Below are 23,069 nucleotides of genomic sequence, written 5' to 3'. Positions count from 1 at the left end.
TCCTAGTACCAGCCATGCAGCGTTTCCACTTTGATGGTCCTGTCTTCCCCAAAGGATCTAAGTGTCAGCCACGTGTGCCTGACCCTCAGCACCTGAACCATGGTTTCCTTGTGTCTCTCCAGGTCCACGGCTGGTGCCTGCACCCTACAGTTACATCACACAGGGCCATTTCGGGCCCACTTCATGACTCCTGATGGCAATAATAAATCACATATAGCAAGCATACTGGGAACACAGGAAGCTCCGGGCGGGTGAGTAACCTTGCATTGGCCTGGCAGGTAGAAGGCCACACTTTGCTCACAAAGATCCTGTGCACCTAAAACCCATCGGGGGAATGCTGTGCTGCCGTCAGAAAACAAGCCCACGACACAGTTCACCCACCCGCCAGGCGTGATAAACATGGCAAAGGAGGACACAGCTTTTGTAGCATTAGCAATTTTTTTTTTTATTTTTCCTTTTTTGTTGCATAGGAAATGCAGTACTTGCTTCCAGTAATTGTATTGTAATGTGAGAAGGTGGTAGCACTAACGGTTGAATACAAGAGTTAAAGTAATCCACACCAGTTCAAAAACCCTGTGGAGATTTAGTTGCTAAGAATGGACGCCCACAGTGATTCTCAACCAATTACAAGTTTTCACAGAACACAGTAAACGAAAAGGGTAACTATGAGAGTCAATACAAATATGCTAGAGGCACAGGGGGCCCGGCTCATAAAAACAACCTCAGACCAAGTTATTAACACGGGCAGTTCGTTTCACAATAGATCCCCTTGTCCATCATTTGAAGTTTTTTAATCCTTTCCCCACAATTTGAAAAGAAAACCAGAGGTACTCTGAGCAGACATTTTTTTTTTTCCTGTGTGATCGGAAAGTGGGAGGGGCAGAGAAGGAACCAAGGACTTGCCTTAACAGTCTCCCTAAGGACCTGCTGGCACTCCTCAGTGGCGAGGCTGTCCAGAGCAGCACAGAAACAGTGGGCTGAGGGAGAAGAGAGCTGGCAGCTCCTTCACACCTGCATCCTAACACGGCCAGTGGCCTGAGCTTTAGTTGAGTATGATAACAGCTTTTTTTAAAAGTAAATTTACAGACCATTACCAAGAAAAAAAAAAAAAAAAAAAAAGAAGAAGAACAATGCAAGTAGCAGTCAAATGAACGGAAAAAAAAAAAAAAAAAGCTTTAGGCTTTTTGAAAAGTTGAGCACTGAACAGCAGGAAGGATGACCTATCTCTCGACACCACTTGCCTTGGAAACCACTATAGAGACAGGAAACTTCACGTTTTAAAGTCTGTGATACTTTCTGCCATGAACTTTCCCTACTTGGATCAGAGGGAGCCCTTCTCCTGTGTACTCTTGTGGTCCAGACACAGTTTACAGACTTAGTGTTTTAGTCCAAACAGCACAGCGAGTCCACGTGTAGGATGCCTGACACACAGAGGCGGGGTACTCTGGGGTATCCCCAGGCTAACGCTTCCATTCAGCCTGTGAGCCCTGCTGGGATCTAGTCCCCATACGATCCCTCTAACTTGCTTAATGCAACCCTTTGGAAAATGAAAGGCAGATGGGTGCTGGTTCAGGGGAAAAATTAAAAAAAAAATACATACATATATATTTAATTTGGGAAGCAAGGTCATTTCAAATTTAAATGAGAGAGAGAGAGAGAGAGAGAGAGAGAGAGAGAGAGAGAGAGAGAGAGAGGGCATATTTTAAAAATCCCGTGTTAATAGCAAACTTCTTTCTTATGAATCGGGCCCAAAGTTTGTACAGAGTTATATTTTTGAAGAAAATATTGCATCTGTGCATGTAACTAAATAGTCATGTGATTTCTTAAACACTTTTGTTTTTGTTTTTTTTTCCTTTTAAATCTGAGGAAGTCTGGTGTGAGACGGATCAAGCATGGTGTGTATCGTCCATTTAGGCTCTTTTGTGCCCTCCGGCTTCGGTTGAGGGTCAAGAAAAGGGACTCTACTTAGAAATGTCCTCAGAGTGGTTTAGTAGCTGAGTTCTTGAAATTCAAATGGTAGTTTTGAGACCAAAAAAAAAAAAAAAAAAAAAAAAATCTCACCAGCTACTGATCTCTGGAATCAAACACCCATGCTTGTCCCTCAGGAGAAAGGAAACAAACAAACAACAGAAAAAAAAAAAAAAAAAAAAAAAGAAAGAAAGAAAGAAAAGAAAAGAAAACAAACCACAGGTAATACTGAATTTAAGTAAGCACACACCTCCAAGATACTGAAGACAGGGGGAAGGAAGACAGAATTCATGTTCTCAGTGAAATACCTCAAACCTAGCTGACAAGAACCAAGGCAGCAAAAAAAGACTAACAGAACTTTTGAGTAATATTCATACAGTTCACTAAGCATTATGGAATAGCATGCATAATATTGTACGGTTATTTTACATCACCTATACCAGAGGTCCTGACTGACAGACAGCGAAGGCTACCGGTGTAGAGAAAAAAAATCTTACTTCAGAAGAGCAGAACAATACAGGTTTCACAGGCACTACATTTTAATATATCAGGTATTATGCTGGTTTTCTTATAATTCTTTCTGTCCTAAAGCTGGCATTATAACAATGGCCAAAAAGGCAAGGACTGAAGTGAACGGAAAGTAGATACCAAAGGTGATATATTTTTTTTTTCTTCTTCAGATAGGTTAGTGCATAGTTCTCATGCAGATAGACACTGCTATGCATTTACACTGTTGGGAAGCAGAGTGAATTGAGCCCAAGTTGTCTGTCACATTTGTGTAAATCATTTTGTCAGCCTGTAATAGCACCATGTAATGGATTTGCATTAAACATTAAATTGATCTCAGAACTGGTGACACAGTATTCACTACAGTTAAGTGCTATGGAATAGCTTCAATATACCTGCTATATATCAAAGCAATTTTCATCCCACTGCGCTTTTTTTATTGGAAAAAATAAAGGGGAAACATACATGACACTAATTAGACGAATGCACAGCCTCGGACGTCGAGAAGGCAGAGTAGGGTTACTGGCAAACAGTAAGTACATGCATTGACTTCAAGACAAAACAGCCTCGGAAGCTGATGTAAATGAAAGCCCTGCCCTAGGGGCGGAGGCTGGGAGGCACCACCAAAGCTCTCCTTACTGACCACAGACCTTGTGTTTTATACCTGTCCCATGGAGGCCTGCTGCCAGAAACCAGAAGGGAAAAAGGAAGCAAAAAAAAAAAAAAAACAAAACCAAAAAACAAACAACAAACACAACAACAAAAACAAAAACCAGAGACAGAGACACACAGAGAGAAAGAAGAGAGGGTGACAAGGAGGGAGTGGTAGAGACTGAGGGATAAACTCGGACGTAAAAAATATCAAATGACATTCTTAAAATCCACTCCCCATCAAAACAACAACAACAACAAAAACCCAAACAAAACAAATCAATCAAACAACCAACAACAACAAAATAACCCAACAACGGGAACAAAAACAACAAAAAGGAAATCCCAGGAGAAAATGTCTTTCTTTGCCGATACCTCATGAGATCACCGCTACAGAGGCTGAAGCACACAAGGACAGAGATTTAGGAAGGTGAGAAAGACACACTTTTTGAGGTGGGTTTTGCATATTCCTGTGGGCTGACTGAATAGAGCACAGCGTGTCTAGAACTTTGGGTCCCGCATACTTGGACTTCCAGGGAAAGAAAAAAGGAAAAGCTTGGAGAACGGAGCCTCGAGGGCCTGCGGAGACCACCTAGATGGCGGTGGCCCTGGGTGCGGAGTGAGCTCACAGAGGACATCCCAGGGGCAAGGAGACTGTAGTGGGAAGAAAAGGGCGGGAGGGCGCGGAGAGTGGCACCAGAGAGGAGGATTTCTGCCCAGCAGAGGTTAGAAAAGGGGAGCTGAGGTGGCCAGGAGAGGGGCCAAGGAAAAAACCGCGGCCATTGGAGGATGCTGAAAGTGAGTTCTTGGTGCCTCTGACTTCAGTTCCCAAAGGAAAAACTGTGGGGAGTCATTTGAGCGGCCATCTTTGCCAGTTGCAGCAATGCCACTTGATGGTAGAGGAGGAGGAGGAGGAGGAGGAGGAGGAGGAGGAGGAGGAGGAGGAGGAGGAGGAGGAGGAGGAGGGAAAAATATAATCTAACATGCCTCCGAATCAAGGCTGGGCCTTCAAATACCGACAGTTCTTGGGGGGTCTATCTGTCTCTACACGCCTTGTAGTAAAGTCTTCCTCGAGCACCTTCGCTCAGCTCTTAACCTAAATTGCAAAACACATCGGTTGGTTGCTGTTTTGATTTTCCTGCTCAGTGACAGCCAGACTGCAGCTTCCTGCTGCCTTTTTGACAACCAAGCGAGGACAGAGGGACAGAACTCAGGGTTTTTACTACTTAACCCTTGTTTGCTGTCACCCTATGCTGCCTCCACGATGGTTTCGAGCCTTTAAAACATTTTTTCCCCTGCGAATCTGTTCAGAGTTCTCTCATTTTAGCTTCTCCAAACTTAATAGAACAAAACACCTTCAAAAGCACAGCACACCTGTAGCACCCATTTGCAATGGGTTTTCAGTAGCCCTACACTTCTCAAGCATAGGAGTATGCTATACCATTGGCAGAAAAATAACTGAATTTAAATACTTACAAAAAACAAAAACAAAAACAAAACAAAAAAGGAAACAGGAAAGTTTTAAACTTAAGTCCAGTTCCCAAAGGGGGTGAGAAAGAAACAAAAAGCAATCCTATGAACGCTGCCTTTATAATGAACACTCAGAGATTTCACTAGGCTAATTTGACGGAAGTTTTTCCTCATTTAGACAACATTACAAAAGTCCTGCATTATAAAATAGGGTAGAATAAATCAGTGTAATCAATAAAACTATACAACGATACAAATTACATATCTTCTGAGTGGGCAGTTTTACTCTCTCCCTTTGTAGTCTTGACTACAACATGCTCACTAAAAACAACTAAAGCTGCCCAAACTATTGCTTAGCTTGTTTTGTTTAAAAAAGGGTGCAATTTTTATTGTATATACAACCAATTTACTGGTAATACCTTGGCATTTTGCAAGGTTCTGACAAAATGTTTGTCTAGGCTTTTTTTTTTTCCCTTCACTGTGAAGCACTGAAAGCTGCTATTTTTCTTTCTTTTTTTCTCTTTCTTTTTTTTTAATAGTGCACATATGTCATAATAAAGTAATGCCCAGCTAGGTGCTATAGGGAAGGCAAAGTATGCTGCTGGCTATAGGAAGTGACACCGTACACTGACAATCACACCATACAACAGCGTCAAACGACTATTCAACCACTTATCAGACACATATGAAAATCCAAAATGTTTTATTTTATTTTTTTTCCTTAAATAGAGATAACCAGTAAACAATTTTCAGAACTTGGAAGTTTAAAAACGTGCATATAAAAATGGGCATTATGTATTTTTTATTGACTGTGGATTGACTGCTGTCTGCTAAGAAAAGTGGGTGTGGGGGCTGACAAGAAAGGAAGTTGTCTTTTTTTTGTTTTTGTTTTTTTAAGGCTTGCTTGTGAAAGGAACAGTTGTAAAAAACAAAATTGCTTGAAGCAGGGTCAGCTTAGTGCTTCACAGTTTGACTGCTTCTCTAAGAGGAGCCCTTCCTGCGCGTGCATCAAAAACCACAGAAAATACAAAGACAGACACCTAAAACACACTGCGTCAAGTGCAGCACTGACTTTGGTCAAATTAAAAAAAAAAAAAAAAAAAAAGAAAGAAAGAAAAATTAATAATCGCTAAGCTTCTCTACATGATATAAGCAGGTATTGCATATTTTCATATATCTTGGGGGAGGGGAGGAATAAAGGAAGACTCCAAATAAATTGAAAAAAAAATGCAGCAACATCCCAAATACTGATATTGTAAGCATCTACAGAGCTCAGAATAGCACTGCCACTGACCACACAGGACAATCCAGGCTAGGCCTGTCTGCGGAACAGCTAACTTTCTTCGAAACTGACGATGGCTGACATAAAAGTTACATTTACAAAAAGTGTCTCCGAATGCTTGAGTAGGGAAAAGAAAAACCCCTTCTATAGAGGAGTATGTGCAACAATTCCACAAATAATCACTATCCAGGGCAAGGCACATTGATATGGAATTTTTGTGTTCGTGCAAATTAAGGAAAGGAAAGAAAGGAAAAAAAAAAAAAAAAAAAAAAAAAAAAAAGAAAAACAAAACAACATCATTTTTTTGGGGGGGAGGGATAGAGATGAGGAGCAAAGTGTCTTCCCAGGGAATTTCAGTCACTTGATTGTATAGGACAGTAGTTGAGCCCTTCTGAAGGGCCGGAACAGTTTAAAGGCAAGTGCCTAGAGTGGGGTTACAGTATTGTCTTAATGCACTCTACTTTATCCTACATTAGCTATATAAAAATTAGTTACTAACACTAGGACATGCAGAGACTTCCTCCGGTCAGCAAGGCCCACCAACCGGAAACACACATATATGTATAATATAGGAAACCTTGAAGCTGCGTGGGAAGCAAGGGGTTGCTTCGCTGTCTGGTAGAAAAATCACTTGCATTTTTTTTTTTTGTTTGTTTGTTTGTTTGTTTCTGCTTTTTTTTTTTTTTTGTTTTTTTTTGTTCTTTTTTTGTCTTTTTTTTTTTTTTTTTAAACATAAGATACAAGACATTTGCGGGGGGGTGGGGGTGGGGGTGGTGTGAACTTTTTTTTTCCCATTTTCCCTAACAAGTGCCCTTGATCTGAATGGGCACCAGCAGTTGTGTCCCTAACAGTGTTGTTAGTATTAATTTTCCCATAGCCCAGTTCAGGGTTTGCAAAGGGTCTTTGAAACTTCTGGACGATGTCTGGTACAATGCAGAGTTTGATAACTGATAGATCTGGTGTTGCCATGCACATGTAAAAAAATTTCCGGAATTGGCATAATTCATTATAGTGATTTCTAGCTTATAAAATTAACAGATACCATGATTTCATTTGAGTTATGTGCTTTGATAACAGAAAATAATTAATTAGCATTTAATGTAGTTAACATATTGTGGTAAAAGCACCATTAGATTTGTTTTTTTTTTTGTTTTTTTTTTTTAAATTTTTTCCTTCAGTTTTTTTTAAAGGGATACAAGTTTAACAATAAAAAACATAAAAAGCAAAAATAGCTCCCCTTTTTCTTGCAAGGCTGTTTTTTACCCCAATAATTTAGAGTCCTGGGGTGGGAGGACTTGAAAAACAAAAATAGAATTTTCAACAATCTCTATCTTACAAAGATACTTAGCTATCCAATGAAATTGCACTTCACTCAATTCAAAATTCGATTGTTTTGATTCCTGTCAGTTTCTGTCAAAACAGACCATCTTCCCCATTCCCATGTGAATTTTTGTGTCATTGTTGAAATTGTTGAAAAATGTTTTTTTAAAATGTAAGTGCAGCATTTCAAAACTTTAAAAACAAAAACAAAAACAAAAACAACCAAACTGATAGTAGTAGTCTTTGCTGTCTTTTTAGAATTGTTCTGCGACACGAGTGGGTTCGCTGTCCTCGCGGGCTGTGTTATGTATGTAACTACTGACTTCTGAACCAAAGCAAACGAAAAGAAAGATCAATGTAACTGCATTTTCTTTTTCTAATATGTTACAGAAAAAAAAAATTGCCCTTTGAGTGTCCTGTAAGTTACAGATCTCAGATCTCAGCTACTACAAAAAATTCTGTTCTCCAGGTGCCTCCAGATGCTCGGGGAGATTCACACCTGTGGTGGGCAAATCCATGAAATACTGTGAAAAGGCCAGGCTCGCGAGGCAAGTGTGTTACAACAGGAAGTTAGTGAGCAAGGCTCATCCTCTGCCAGCCACTTCGCCTAATGCTCACACCACCACCGGAAACACTTCAAACGTCACGCAGCCCAACCATTTCCAGCACCGTATGAGAAATTACGACAGTCCTTAAAGTATTATTTAAAAAAAAAAATCCCGAAAAGTTATGGCCTTTGCTGTTGGACCACGATGCTTGCTGTTTTCCATGTCCAAGTTGATCGGAGTCAGGTTGTCTCCCCTTCTTCTACCGACAGTGAAGTTGTAACTGCTCTGGGTTGAGGTTGCGTCCGTGTTACAGAGTTGAGAAGGGGTCAGGTGGTCTGTCCGGTGGGTGGTGGGATGCTGCAACTTTTATCCCAGGTACCAGGACTGGAAGGCAAAAGGAAAAGTATAATCAGAAATGCAGGTGTCGTGGTAGGGGTAGCACTTGCCCCGTACAAGCAAGGCTCATGGTGATCCTCAGCGTGCAAGCACAGCAACGTTCCATTCTGTTAAACTATTTCAAAAGTTGCTCTTTTAACTATGGAGTCGGGGGAGGTCCCAGTTGGCCTTGGGGGTTTATACGAAGACAAGGAATGACAGGTGATACTAAGTCCTGAGCCACTGAAATTTATCTTACTCCTCTGACACTAAAACCCATTGTCTTTGTTGGGGCTTGCCAAGGTTCTGGGTCTACCTTAGCAAGCAAAGCTTTTCTGGACCCATGGCATTGACATCAGGTTTTGTAGCCGGGTGGTGAGCAGTGATGGGAGGCCAAGGTGGCTGGCAATCTTAGTACCTAGCTCAGAACCAAGGAAGAGAAGCGAATTGATTGGAAAGTGCCTGATGGGTGAGGTGAGGGGCTATAGTGATCAATATATTTTTTTCAGTGAGGTGTAGGTGGTAGAGACAGGTGCTAAACGTGTGAACACAACACTTTGTAGGTGGCCCCGGTGATGGCAGCCAATACAGAAAACTCACTGGTGACCCAGAGGATGGGGAAACCAGATTGGTCACTCTGTTTCTCTCCCTTGTTACGATGGGGAGTTTATGGTACAAATTCATCTTACTTTCACCTTAATATACTAAAAATTATACTCTTAGGAGCTGGGCGGTGGTGGCACATGCCTTTAATCGCAGTACTGGGGAGGCAGAGGCAGGCGGATCGCTGTGAGTTCGAGGCTAGCCTGGTCTACAAAGTGAGTCCAGGACAGCCAAGGCTACACAGAGAGACCCTGTGTCGAAACAACAACAACAAAAATATTACACTCTTAGAAAAGATACATAATAATCAAGACGGTGCCTTATGGAGCACTGTCACGCTCACTTGTGTTGCTGCCCACTCAGTGTGCCCTTGGAGCTGTCAGCTTGTGGACCCAGCCTTATGTCCCTTTCATAAACACCCAGGTGACTACCTTCGTGTGTGCTGGTATTTCTTGGCCAACAAAGAAAGTTAGCTAAACAAAATGATCAATTATAGACCAACCTCACAATTAATTTCTCAAGTGAAGTTAAAAAAACTGTATGACCTTTGCCAACCTTCCTCTAAGAACTCTGAAGAATCCCATACTTTTGTCGGGAGTCAGAAAGCCTACCAGCATCTAGGCTGTGAGCTCTGTGGCGAAGGCACCCACCAGGGTTACATCAGGGCTGATTCTGGAGGGCTAAGGTTCTCAGAGAGATTCAATTAAGGAAAGCTGGGACTCCTTTGATCCCAGGGATAAGTGGTTAACTGATAGCTCCATGGAGGTTGGTGTAAGATTTCCTGGTCACACAAGCTACCTTTGATTTCCAAAGTGCCTTTAAAAACAAAAAACACCCTCCCCCGACACACACAACAACAAAACCACCCAAAACAAACAAACAAGCAAAAACCAACCAAACAACCCTACACTCTGACCACAGAACTACGCATCCTGTGGATGGGTAGATGTTACTCTCTGACCGTGTGCTCTGGGAAACACGATAAAGCTACTTACATCTGGAAAAGAAATCACCCCGGCAAGTGCGCATGGCCTAAATCTAAGTGGATGAAAGAAAAGATGAGTGGGAAAGGCTTGGGGAGGGGGGAGCGCGGAAGTAGACCCCAAACTCTGTCTGTTTGAAGTCTCTGCTGATGGCTACACAGACCCACTTTCCACATTTGCTCGTACACAGACCAGCCTCAAACTGAGTGGCTGGTGCTGTTCTCACCCTGTTTGCAGGCTTTCTATGGCGGTTTTGAGATTCCAGACTTTTTTCAGTCTAACTGGTCTGAAGTAAAGGCCTGGGACCTGGTGGGTCGGGTCGGCAGGGGGAGCAGTTTTCCGTCCCATGGTCTCGGTCTCTAGACTCAGGGGCCTACCAAAAGCAGCAGTGCCCTGCACTTCAGTTAAAAAGCAAAGCAAAGCAAAGCAAAAAAACAAGCGTTTCTTCATACATTTTACTAATTCAGTGCGCGCCTCGCCCACAAGGTTACCCCAGAGCGGCTCCGTAACCCTCCTCTGAAATAGGCTTTATTGATTGCGCTGGTCCTATTGTTCTCTTTCCAAGTCCCCCAAGTTCAAGTTCATCCTGGTGTTACATCATGTCTGGTTGCTCTTAGCAACCAGACAGACCCAGACGTGACTGTCATTAGCAAGAAACCCTCTCACTCTCCTCCCACCAGCCTTCCCGCGGTTCTGACGTAGCAGGCCCACTGCAAACACACTGAAGTATTTATTCTGCCTAATTTATGACCCTACCCAGCAAGCTAGACCCCCACTCCAAAAACCAACACTGTTGTATATTTAATTAATCTGTCTTTCTTTGGCATTTGAGAAAGTTAGACAAAGGGCTAATTATTGTGTTTCCCTCTCCACACTTTTCTTTTGGGGGGGGGGTGTGAATATTTGCATGGGAAAGAAAACTATGAGGCCCCACATTAGCCCCTCCCCTTTTTATTTTTTGCCCTATTGACATTTCATGAAATACTTTAGCTGCTTAAGGGAGTTAGAAAAAAAAAAGAAAGAAAATCTGTGCTGTGAATGTTACTCCTTCTGAGTTGGTGTTCAGTAACACAAATCAACTCATGACATGTTTGAATTTAAATGCTAACCACACACTCTCAGAGTTACTTTAAAGGTTAGTTTTTAATCAATAGAAGTTGCTGACTCTGGGTTTTTGAGCTGCACACTGCAACTCCCAGGCTTTTGTCTAATGTTAAAGCTCAGGAACTTTTTTTTCTTTTTTTCTTCCTTGAGATGATTTTAGCAATGATTTGAAGATACGGAGGGAGGCTATTGTGCTCCTACCAGCAACTCGTCAATAGAGGAGCCTAGCAGCCCTGTGGTGGGCTGTCAATGCGACTCCTAAGGCAGGGGTTGGGGGTCTTTAATAACCCGTGAAAAAACCTTAATTAACCCTTTCAGGCCCAAACCAAAACCTATTCTTCCACTTTTCACTCCTGTAATTTGACCATTAGTACTTATTTCAACATCACACTAATCTTCGTGACAATTAACCCAGCTACTTGACCAAGGGCTTCCAGAATGCAAAGCCAGATAGGGGAGCCACACACGAACTTCCCTTCCCTTCCCTTCCCTCTTCTCTCTCTCTTTCTCTCACTCTTTCATTCTTTCTTCTTTCATTTTTTGAATGAGGTCTCTTAGTAAACAGTGGAAACAGTTGTAACAATAAGAAATTCATCCATTTTGCCAAGTTTTCTATTGGTCAGTTTATAGTGGAAGACACTGTGAGGGGTGTGGCAGCCACCCACACAGAGGTGCCTCTGACCTTCTACAACCTTCCACGAACTGCTAATCATAGTAGATGGAAAAGGTAACAACAGGAAAAGCTGTGGTTTTTTTTTCCTTGTGACATTTTCCTTTAAATTTCTGCTTTTTGAAAACACTGCAAGTTGGAGAATGCCCACTAAAGAACGGCTCCGCACCTTCCTTCTTGGGGCAGGAAAATAGACAAGGAATCAGAGACTGCCCAGTTCTTGGGTTGAACCAAATCACTGGGTCAGAAAAACCACCCTCACATCTGACATGCGCTTGCATTTTCATAGGGCTTCTGGCGTCTGCCTCCATACTTTATAGTCCCCTAATCTGCCCTACAGTATCCAGGCAACTACAAAGGAATCTCTGTCCCTTATCAGCAGCTAGTGGCAATATTACAGTACAGCATCAGAGGATGCTATCTTGATACATTTACATTGAGGAAGTAAACACTGAGCTTTGATCTAGGCCTCACCCCCACCCCCCAGGAACATTCAACTACAGTTGATTTGGTGGCCCATAAATCCACACTCCCACAAAGGCTCTAGTTTCAAAAAAGAATTAGCCAGTTACATTCCCAAAGTCCACAGCTTGGGATGTGCCGGGGTGGGAGGGGGAACCTGTCCTCTTTCAGTGTTCAAGGTGAAACATCAAAAGGAATCTGCAGCCCAAGACAAGGGCTCAGCTTTCCTTCCAGCCGGTCAGATGGAGAAGTAATCTCATCAGGTTGGAAAGTGCTGACTCAGGATTCAATAAAGTGCCTGCAGATGTGGCGTCTCCAAGGTATTCAACTCATGTAATGCAAACCAGCTCTGCGCCGAACGGACGTGCTTATAAAATTTCATTTAACCATTGGGGCACAGCTCTCCTAGGAGTTTTTATCACGCTCCCCGCCCCTTAATTTACAGGTCCATGAAAGGTCCAGCCCCGTTCTCTGGGGACTCTGGAATTCTCACAGTAGTCAGGGTTTATGAACCATAAGCATCCTATTCAAGAGGGCTGAGATGGCCCGCAGGCGCCGTGACAGAGGCAGCCTGCCTCTTCTCTTGTGCCTTGTTGTGAACAACTACAAAATGGAGTCGGTCCTGACTCTACTGGAAATGGGTGAGGAAGCCAAGGGACACCTTCTTGTCAACAACCAGTAATATTCTAACACACACAACTTCTTTTACAGTCTCCCTTTCTACTCAGAGGGCAGGGCCATACATTTTAAAAACAAGAAGGAAATAGATCTGAGGTAGTTACACTTTACTTGGGGGGAGGGGCGTGGGTTTCAGGAGAGGGTGCTGTGGAGGGCAGGACAGACTGTGACGGCAAAAATCTGTTTTTCAAATTAAAAAGTTGAACAAAAGGCCTCAAGGGCAAAGTTTAACACTGCACGGAAGGAGGTTGTTAATGTGGAATCCAGGACTGGGTGTGACACAGCTTTCTTCTCCCGGTGAGGTGGGTTATTTAAGGACATTTACACACATAAACGGAAACACAAAAATACAGGAAGCTCCCCGCTCTGACACAGTACTCCCTACCAGCCCCACAGAGGACAGAGCAAGCGGATCTGCATTGAGTGCGGTTACCATTTTGTCCCTCGTGGTAAGGCTACCTCTGTGGTACCATACTAATCCAGTCAGTCAGTCATTTTTGGCTTCCTGTTCTTGTTTGCATGAACTAAGCCTACTATTTAGCACAAATGAGTTGTCCTTGGCAAATCAGCCAAAAGCGGGGGGCCGGGGGGTCATCCCTGTCTCTGACACAGAAGGAGTAGACAGACCTCTGTGTGCACTCTAGTGTCTCCTTTTAGGATCAACCATTTAGGAGCCCTTAGGCCCTTGGTCAGAAAGCAACAAGATCCTGCAGTTTGCTTGCTGTTATGTACATGAGGGTCTGGGAATGTTAGGAATTAAAGAAATTAAGGACTTTAGTGGCCAGAAAGAAGAGGCTGGCCTTAGACCTCTACGACTTTCAGGATTTCTGGAAGGATCTTGATAAACTTGTGTTGACTGCTGGGGCCAAATGTCCGAAGCCCCCACACTGAATTCCGTGGGTGGGATGTATGACGTCACGTATGAAGCGTTCTGTGCTGGGATGGGAATGAGAGAAGACGGCGTAGTCAGTGCTGGTTTCTGAAAGGGTGTTAGTTATGGCCAGCCTCAGGCTCTCATCTCCACAGCCATTTTTCTTGTCTGATTTTATTTTGTTAATTAAAGAAAGCCTGTTTTCAATAACTCTAAACCAAGACTTGTTTATTGTACAGGAAACTATTAAAACATTAATGGTCCATGAGTGGCCTTGCTTACCTTTGTAGCCTTATCTTTTCACCACTTGGCCTGTGTTAAACTCCTTCCAGATCCCCCCCAAAGCCAAATGCTTCCTCCCTGCTGGGCCTGGGCACAGGCTAAGCCTCTTCCTTGTCATGTTAACACTTGCTTGTCCCTAGGGTCTAAGACTGAATAACCCCCTTTCTTTAAAAATTTAAAAAATTACATTTGTGAGTGAGTGAGTGAGTGAGTGAGTGTGCGTGTGTGTATGTGTGTGGTGTGTGTGTGTATGTGTATGTGTGTGTATGTATGTGGTGTGTATGTATGTGTGTGGTGTGTGTGTATGTGTGTGTATATGTGTGTGTATGTATGTGTGTGTTGTGTGTGTGTGTGTGTTGTGTGTGTATATGTGTGTGTGTATGTGTATGTGTGTGTATATGTGTGTGTATGTATGTGTGTGTTGTGTGTGTGTGTGTGTTGTGTGTGTATATGTGTGTGTGTATGTGTATGTGTGTGTATATGTGTGTGTGTGTATGTGTGTGTTGTGTGTGTGTGTGTGTTGTGTGTGTGTGTTGTGTGTGTATATGTGTGTGTTGTGTGTATGTGTGTATATGTGTGTGTATGTATGTGTATGTGTGTATGTATGTGTGTGGTGTGTGTGTGTGTGTGTGTGTGTGTGTGTGTGTGTGTGTGTGTGTGTGTGTGTGAGCTGTGGAGGTCAGGGACACCTTGTAGGAGTTGGTTCTCTTTTTCTATCATGTAGGTTCCAGGGATTGAACTCAGGCTATCAGGCTTGATAGCAGGCAGCTTTACCTGCTGAGCCATCTTGGCCTTCCACAGATGCTCTCCCCCCCTACCCCTTCCACAGATGCTCCCCCCCCACACCTTCCACAGATGCTCTCCCCCCCTACCCCTTCCACAGATGCTCCCCCCCCACACCTTCCACAGATACTCCCCCCTCACGCCTTCCACAGATGCTCTCCCCCCACCCCCATGAGGGGCCTTTTCAAGGGTCTTTCCCTATAGGCTTCATCTATTACTTTGGTGGGACTATGACAGTCTGTTCCTTCCCAAGAAAGCTACTTATGTTCTCAGTGTGGTAACCCCAGGGTCTTGCCCAGTGTCAAGCAGAGGAGGTGCTGAACAAATACTGTTAAGGAAAGGAAGAAGGAAAAAGCAGGATTCTGCTCCCTATAGCCAGGCACCAGCTGCTCCCCGTTATCTCGATAGGTGTCCAGAGCTCAGCAAGGCCACATGCATGCTCACCGCACATGCTGTGGCCTCCCGTGGGCAGTGCCAGGCACCCTCCTTGGAGAGGCACAAGTCTCTAAGGGCTGCTCCAGGCAGTTCCGATTGATGAGCTGTTGCAATGGGGCCAACTGCATCAGTAGCATGTGCAATAGTTTTGTAACATGGCCTTCTGCCTGCTTACTACATACACAGCACTTGTCCAAACCACCGGTCCCTGGAGGACGAAGCTGCTGCTCCCAGCCAAGACCTCTGCTTTGGTTCAAACCTCAATACGGGAAAACACCAATATTTTTATCCAATAAACCATCCGGTATCTTCAAACTGAAAGTGCACACACAGTCCAGCTCTGCAGGCTGCTCTTCGGCTAGAATCTCACCGTATCCCAGCTCACCCTGGTACCACTCTTACGACCAAGTCTATTTTCTTCTTGGTCTTTCTTTATATTTTCCTCTGTGACTCTCACTCCCATGAAACCAAAGACTTTTGTGTTAAAAACTGCCCTCTGGCCCACTTGCATTGGCTCAGAGGACCTACTACAGGGCTATTTCCCAGGGCACACCCTTGACCTCTGGTGTCCAGCCTCCCAGGAATACTGGCACCTGCACTCTGTGGACTAGCTAGATGACTTTAGGCAAGGTTGTTGGCACCTTTGAGTCTCAAGTTTTCAGCTTCATATCTTTGCCCATTTTGAGGGGATTAATGAGGTACCTGACTGAGTGCAAGTTCAGGAAACCAAGGCTGAGCTTCTCTGCTGTTAAATATGGCCCTAAGGGTCCAGTGGGTCTAAAGAGAACCCATCTCTGAAGAAAGTGGTCACTCAATCTAGTGTTTTCTCATATTAAGTGATATAGGTTTTTGTTTTGTTTTGTTTTTGTTAAAAGTGTCTGTGCCAGCTCCTTTTTCTAGTTGCAAGGGAAAGTTCTTGAGAAAGTAAAAATCTGTCTTTAATTGTGGTATTAAAGTCAGAGCAGTGAAACCCACGATACAAAAGGAGCTCAAGCCCCTGAAAAGCATCAGGCTAAACTGCAGGCCTTCCAGGCTGGGGACGAGGGGTGCCGGGAGGGAGGGAGGGAGACAGGGAGTAGTCAGGAAACCAAGTGGGACAGAAACAATCCTATTTTGGTTTTTGTTAGTGAATGGCATACTACATAGATCAGAGACTTCTTATAAAACACAAACCCCCACTGTACACAAAGCACAGGAAAACGTGAGGAAAAGGGTGGGGGGGGGGGGGAGTAAAAGCAGCTTAGGGTGTGTTAACGCTGCTATTCTGTCAGCTTAAAGAGTATTTTATGCTTGATCAACAGCTCTTTTTTATTGTGCTTTTCTTTCATTCATTGAAGACATCAAAGCGGCCCCACCAGCGTACCTGCCCTTCTGCAGCGCTTGGGAGGAGGCTCTAATGAAGCCGGCCTCTGGGAGCCGGAGACCCCCGTGGACATGGCAGTTCAAAGGGAATATTTCAACAATGATTACATTTTGTAAATCTTTTTATGAAAGAGACAGCTTATTTCCTGCTTTTTCATAAAAAAAAAAAAAAATAGATTCTATCCATTAAAGTAAGTCTAAGCCATGGAAGCTGCCTGAGATCTGAGGTGCAGCGTGGAGATTAAGGGGACAGCAACCTGATGAAATTGTCCTGAACTCCTATCTCCTCCTCAGTTGGGGTGACAGTACCGGACATGCTGGGCGGAGCTGAGGTGGTGGCACAACAGCCTGGCCTTGGAAAATGTGGTGTGAATGTAGTGTGTTTATGTGTGTGTGGGAGGGAGAGAGACAGACAGACAGACAGACAGACAGTCAAAGGGGCTTTGGGTTTAGTTTTCTCCCTATGTTTGCCACCAGTTCTCTTTTGTATTTCAATCCTACGAAGATCAACATATCAACGAGCCGCTAGCCGTGGACGCTTCACACCTCGGTCCTGTACAAGCAGGACAAAAGAAGAATTTTCTTTCCATTTCATTAAGTGTTGTATTTAATGCCTAGATACATAAGACTAAGCCTTTCTCATCCAGGAAGTTAGTCATAAAAGGTAGGTTTGCTCTTGAGACACAAAGACGGCTTTATTAGTGGCTACTGTCTGTCTTAAGAGGGCCCTTTCTTAGTTTTGATTTTTCGCATTCAAGTATTCTTTTCTCCAACTTTTTACTTTTCTTCAGGAGAAAGTTGTGTAGAGTGGAGGCAAGAAAGTAACATGATTTCCTGGGGAGCTACAAAATGAAAAAAAAAAAAAAGTAAGTTCTCTACATATTGGATTCCAATTTTTATTAAACGCCCGCTGTCTAACAAGGGCAGGCAGTCACACTTGGGGTTAGCTGAATGGTGGCCCAGGGAGGTGATGTTTCTCTTTGAAGAGAAAGGCAGGGAGCGGAGGTCGGTGCTCAGTAGAGCGTGGTGGGCCCTTTTCTACCAGAGCTCTTCCTCCCAAACATGGCTGGGGCTTAGAGCAAACCCACCTCTAGGACTGCTGTCCTCACCCTGTGGGCAGATAAAGCCAGGAAAGGGAGCGGAATGTGACAGTTCGAAGCCCAGTCATTTCAGGATTTGCTCACAGGCATTCCTGCAGCAGAGTGCCAGCATCTCTGGCCCCCTGCCAGGGACAAACTCCAGCTCTCACGCTTCTGCCACTGGGGCCTTTGTGACTGTGTGACACCTGCACCTTGAAACACGGTTGTTGTTTCAAGACCGGGTTACATGTAACCCAGACTGGCCTTGAAGTCACCATTCACACTAGGATGACCCCAAGCTTCTCGCCTATACTCCCCAAATATGATGGTACAGGCTTGTGCCACTCTCCCCAGCCATTGTGGGGCTTTCTGGCCAGCAGGTGCCTCCTGTCCGGCCTGTGCACAGGTCTTTGCTTCTGTCTTCTGTGCACTGCCTCTGTTTTCTCTCTTGGGTCTGGCTTCCCACTTCCACCTCCAGCAAGGTTCTTCCTTCCTGCTGAGCTGTGGAAAGGCCGCAGAGGAAGCACAGAAGACTCCTAATCTCTCAAAGGCTGTCCAATCCAACCTTACTTCCTATTCCACTCACTGCAAGAGGAAGCAAGACGGAAGGGAGCTACCACCCCTTTGGCAGGCAGCTGGAACAGAAGCTTCGAAGTGCATCAGAGGCAGGCGCGGAGGAGCACTCTGAGCACACAGTGGACAAAGCTGTAGCTCTGCGGTTTCTGAATTCTTGAGATCAAAGACTGAGAGTGATGTGCAGTATTGGCTGCAAGTCTGGGACCCCTGGACTAAAATCCAGACCCATCAGTGGCTGCTCTGGAACCTTCTCTGTGTGCACTGCAGACACTGTCACCCCTACACCGCCTTCCCCTCCAGAACACCTGGCTTTAGAGTCTGCTGGCCCAGGAGTCATCTCTTCTATGCCCACCATTGGCAGTGATTTTTGCTAGGGATTAGAGTATTCGTGCCCCACTCTGAGGTTTGAATAAACGCCACCTTGGAAGGCTGTGCGGGACACAAGAGGGCCCAGCTTAACATCTGTGCACCCCAGGCTGGAGGAAATAAACAAAACAAGACAAAAAAGCCCAACAAAACAAAACAGAACAAAATGGGGGAAAAAAAAACAAAACAAAACAACCACAAGCCAGCAAAATTAGCCTAAAACACCAGCAATCATTAGGGAAGTCTCCCCCCACCCGCCACCCCCTCAACCCTGAGACTGTGCATGGGAAATAGGGATTACCAGTGGGGTCACGACTGCTGACAACCCTGGTTAGTGGTTTCCCTCAGCATATCTTCTAAGCCCCAAACCAGGGCCAAGGAGAAATGCTTGCCTCCTCCTCCAGAGACTGTGACAGGATTTAGAGTTTTACAATAAAACTTGCCTTTGTTAAGAAGTGACTGGTAATAACATGACCACATGGGAAGGGGGGAGTTTACAACTTCCATGACAGGTTTTTTCCCCCTTAATGCTGAGACAGCACGTGTTTTTATGCCTAGATTTACTTCCTTCTGATGTGTAGATTAAATTTATAACTGAGCAATACTCATTACTACAAACAATTCAATTTTTCCCCAAGTATTTCCAGGAGTTGTAAAGACGCAGTCTACAGAGTTGGAATACAAGGCGAAGACCCCACAGGCATGCCAGGTGTCCACCTGAAGGGCTGGCCTTACCTGTGATTTGGTTATGAATGAAGTACAGGTGACAGGCAGAGTGACTTGGAGGAAAGGAATATCACCCTTGCACAGAATATTTATTTTCACCTTTCTAGTAAGGATTTCTGGGTAGATCATCTCAAAAGCAAAGACTGAGTCAACCAGGCATGCAAGCATGTTACTCTCACTTGCTCTTCTGGCTAAGTCCCAGTTGGGAGTGCTCCACCAGCCACAAAAACTTAGTAACAGTTCAGAACACATACTGAGTACTAGCTTGGAGATACCACACACATCTACTGTGCTACTGCTTAAAAAAATTAATATGGACCGTAAGACTATTATATGCTCGTCAAGTCTTTTAAGGGCCCTTTGCCCCTGTTAGACTACCGTACTAATGGGAGATCCTACTGCTTATTTCACAAGAATGGTGGCAGGTTCAAACCACGTACACCGGCTTTCATTGCCACTTGCCATTACAAACATCTTGTAGACATGATAAACTGCTATTCTAGAAGATGCTCCAGTTTAAAAAAATAATTTTTCAATATTTTCCCTAGTGTTAAAGAAGTGAACTGTCTGGGCTAAAATATGACTTCCTGTTCAACCACATCAGCTTTTCTGTATTGTTCTGCAGGACACATTTATGAGTTCAAGTTCAGGGTTAAACTAAATAAAATACCTCATCCAGAGTTTACAACACAGCCTCATTTACATGGGTCTTCTCTGAACTGTGCCGGCACAGTGTGCTAGTTTCCAAGGCTTAACGCAAGAATGTTTTAAGGCCAGAATATGAACTGCTTTCTCAGGCACAGCAGACCTCTCAGAGGCTCCGGGCGACACTGAACTATAGTTGCCATGAACATTTCTGCAGACCTATCTTTGAGGCTACAAGAAAGAAAACATGTAGGACCAACAGACTAGATCTCCCTAATTTTTAAGAAATTAGGCATTTGAATTACCATCAAAGCAAGGGTGAATCATGGGTTCTAGACACATAGGATATGGAATTCTAGGACATAACTTCATTGCCATGACTTCAAGTTTTCTGCAGTTACTTTCAGCCTTTTGTGGAAGCGGCCAACACACATGTGTTCTTTTCAGATATGAAGATGCCGGCTTCTTTATACCATTTTCTATCTTGTGAATGAAGTTGAAAAGTGTTGTTAGAAAAATGTTTCCAACCTCCACAAATCTCATTTTATATTTACTAAAAAACTACAAGAGGTTTTTGAGGTCAACAATATCTCGGGTAACAGAAGCCAATGAGTGCACACCTAAGAGGAAGAGCCAAAGTTGAGATTCTAAATTGTTCCCTAAGACAGAGCGAGCTGGTTCCCGGTTAGCCAAGACTGACACTCAGCTCTTTGCTAAGCAAGGGTCCAGGAGGCTGGAAGAGCCGGCTATGGTCTTCGTGAAGTGCAGAGGGAGAGGGAGAGTGAAGGGCTGTGTCCTTTGCCTTCTCTCAGAATAAGAATTTATCAAGCAAGCCAGTAGCCGAGGACAGCATGCAGTAGTGCTGATGGCGACTGTCCTCTCACGGAGTCTGTTCACACAGTTCTCTCTGAGCTGTGACCACCACGCAGGTTTCTTGTGAAAGAGAATTTTTAATTAGCATTAAAGCAACCAGAACAGCAGAGCTCTCTAACTCATAATGCAGGTCGGCAGGTATGCTAGCCCAAGGCCCCAGATGATAAGTCACAAGGAATACAGAGCTAGGGGACAAAGGCCTATTGAGTGTTCCAGGGACCGGCTGGCCGTAAAAGATAGGGAGGATACACAAGGACAAATTCCTGAGAGAAACAGGTACTGGACATGGTCGAGTGAGTAATGAGCCAAGACCCCTCATCCGATCTTATGGTGTTGGCTTAATCCCCCCTTGAGGCCTGCACACAATGTTCCAGGTTTGAGTTTAGCCAGATGTGTCATTAGCTCAGATAAACATCTACCCTCAGGTTCCAAGAAGAACAGGAACCAAGGACTGTTCCCATGTGATTAAGTCTGACCTTACCCCAGATCTGCCTACGCAATTTGCTGATGTTCAAATGTTTGAAACAACCAATCATGTGTGGCCGCGCCAAAACTTCCCGCTCCCCCTGACCTTTGTCCATATAAACCCTAAGCTCCTGGGCTTCTGGGTTGACCCCTCTGTGTCCTGCGTGAGATACATGTCGACCCGGAGCTCCGCCAATAAACTGCCTCATGTGTTTACAGCAAGATGGTCGTTTGTGTGTTTTTGGGTGCGTGCCATCCCGAGGTTTAAGTGAGGGTCTCCCTTCGGGGGTCTTTCACTTGGTTCTCAGGTTCACCAGCAGTGCCCTCCAGGGTGACCCACGATACACTAATATAAAATGGCTCAAGAATCTCTGCTGTGGGGCCCAGGAAATAGAAGGAGGGTGGGTTAGGGCAGAGACACAGGGATCTGTGTCATGGGTTTTGCACATCAGCTGAGAGGGGACTGAGACCGCCTTGCTAGCCGGTGGGTATGAGGACAAAATGAAACAGGGGATGGACATGCTTTGCCGTCTGATCGTCCTCGTGGGTCTAGGAGGTTGGAGATGATACTTTGCTTTAGCAGGGACAGGGAGGGAGGGGACACCTCTCTGCCTGCAGCAAGACAGAAGTCTCCTTTTCAAACGCTAGTTCATGGCCCTTTATTGGACTGGTAGGGTCACAGCACGTGGACTCTGACTCTGTGGTTGATTTTACTCTATCTCAACGCCCTGGACTCGTTTCACTCCCACGCTGAAAAATATCCAATATAGGAAACAGAAATATGCTTCAAATGAAACCTTTCGCTACGCAGTTTGTGAGTTTATTCTATGCACTGTGGACACAAGTAAAGTGGAATCCATGTTCACAGATATGGGTCGGAGTCTGATTCTCTGGGTAGAAGTTTACCTATGCTCATAGCTCTGAAGAGCGCATTAGTCTCTCCACAGGACTGGCTCCCAATCTGCAAACTGACAGTTCTATACATGAGATGTGGTCACTCCCTGGTCTCTCTTCTTTTTGTTTCTCTTCTTTATTTTTCATAAATGCTAATAATAACTTTGGTCCATCGTCTATGGCCAATGAGCCCTTGACATTGAGGAAAGGCATTAAAAAAAAAAAAAAGGCAGTTGCCAATGTCACCAAGCAACTCTTGCAAAATGGTGGGTGGGAGGGATCTGAAACTCCTAACTGCTTTGAAGACAAAACAATTTGGTAGCTCAAAGATGTTTTATACTTGTTTATGTGTGTGGGTAAATTTGGACAGTGTGCTAGTTTATGTTGTCTCTTCTATCAACACCACTCACACCCTTTTTTTCTGTAAGCAACACGCTAACTCTAAAAACTAGCTCTCCTGAATGGAAGTAAAGGAATGAAGTGAGCAAGCTGCCTCCTGTAAGTAAAGTATGCATGCGGAGGAATGGCTTCTCTCTTACATTGCCTTAGACTTAGTTACCCAGCATTTGGGAATTCCTCCCCCACCCCACCACCCTCCCCACCCCACCTCCACCGCTTGCTAATTCCATGTCTTACTCAGGGAAAACAGCAAGGAACTGGGAAAGGCCAGTCTAGATTTGATACCCCTGAGCCCAGGCCAGAGGAGCTTTAGTGAACTTCCTGAGGATGTCCATCAGGCCGCCCTTGGTTGGGAAAGGTCATTGTGATGCAAAGCCCCCAGGGGAAGAGCCAAGCAAACAGCTTTCCAGGAAGATGCTAGGGTTTGGAGAATTGTGATGTCATGGGGGAGGGGCTAAAAGAGCCCTCTGCTTCTTCACACTTAGGCAGGAGAAAATATTTGGGAAGAAGCTAACTGAAATATACAGGGTGGCTTTGCCTGGAGGGTGATGGGGCGGGGGGGGGGGAGGGGGGGAGAACAACACATGTGGTGCAAGCCAGACAGCAGAGAAGATGTGAAATCACCACTGACGTGAAGTCAGAGCTCTCATTGATTTGTAATCACCATATTTCATAATATTTGCTTAGGAACA

At 44.4% G+C, this 23,069-nt stretch overlaps 1 protein-coding gene across 4 annotated transcripts in view; it reads right to left on the bottom strand.

Annotated features, from left to right (window-relative positions):
* Window positions 1–7,403: 7,403 nt before the first annotated feature.
* The window catches only part of Nfia (nuclear factor I A), a 345,321-nt gene continuing 329,655 nt past the window's right edge, over window positions 7,404–23,069 (bottom strand). For 3 of the 4 annotated variants that reach the window (XM_051164475.1, XM_051164463.1, XM_051164483.1), the window contains one exon: window positions 7,405–8,130. In XM_051164475.1, coding sequence (XP_051020432.1) covers window positions 8,113–8,130 — 18 coding nt within the window. In that variant the 3' untranslated portion in view covers window positions 7,405–8,112. Of the gene's footprint in view, window positions 8,131–23,069 lie in introns of all 4 variants that reach the window. The other variant, XM_051164468.1, reaches the window with a different exon arrangement.

Source organism: Acomys russatus, chromosome 2 (assembly GCF_903995435.1).
Source record: "Acomys russatus chromosome 2, mAcoRus1.1, whole genome shotgun sequence".
Classification (NCBI taxonomy): domain Eukaryota; kingdom Metazoa; phylum Chordata; class Mammalia; order Rodentia; family Muridae; genus Acomys; species Acomys russatus.
Note: the sequence above shows the minus strand (reverse complement) of the source record. Positions and strands in the feature narration are given on the sequence as shown.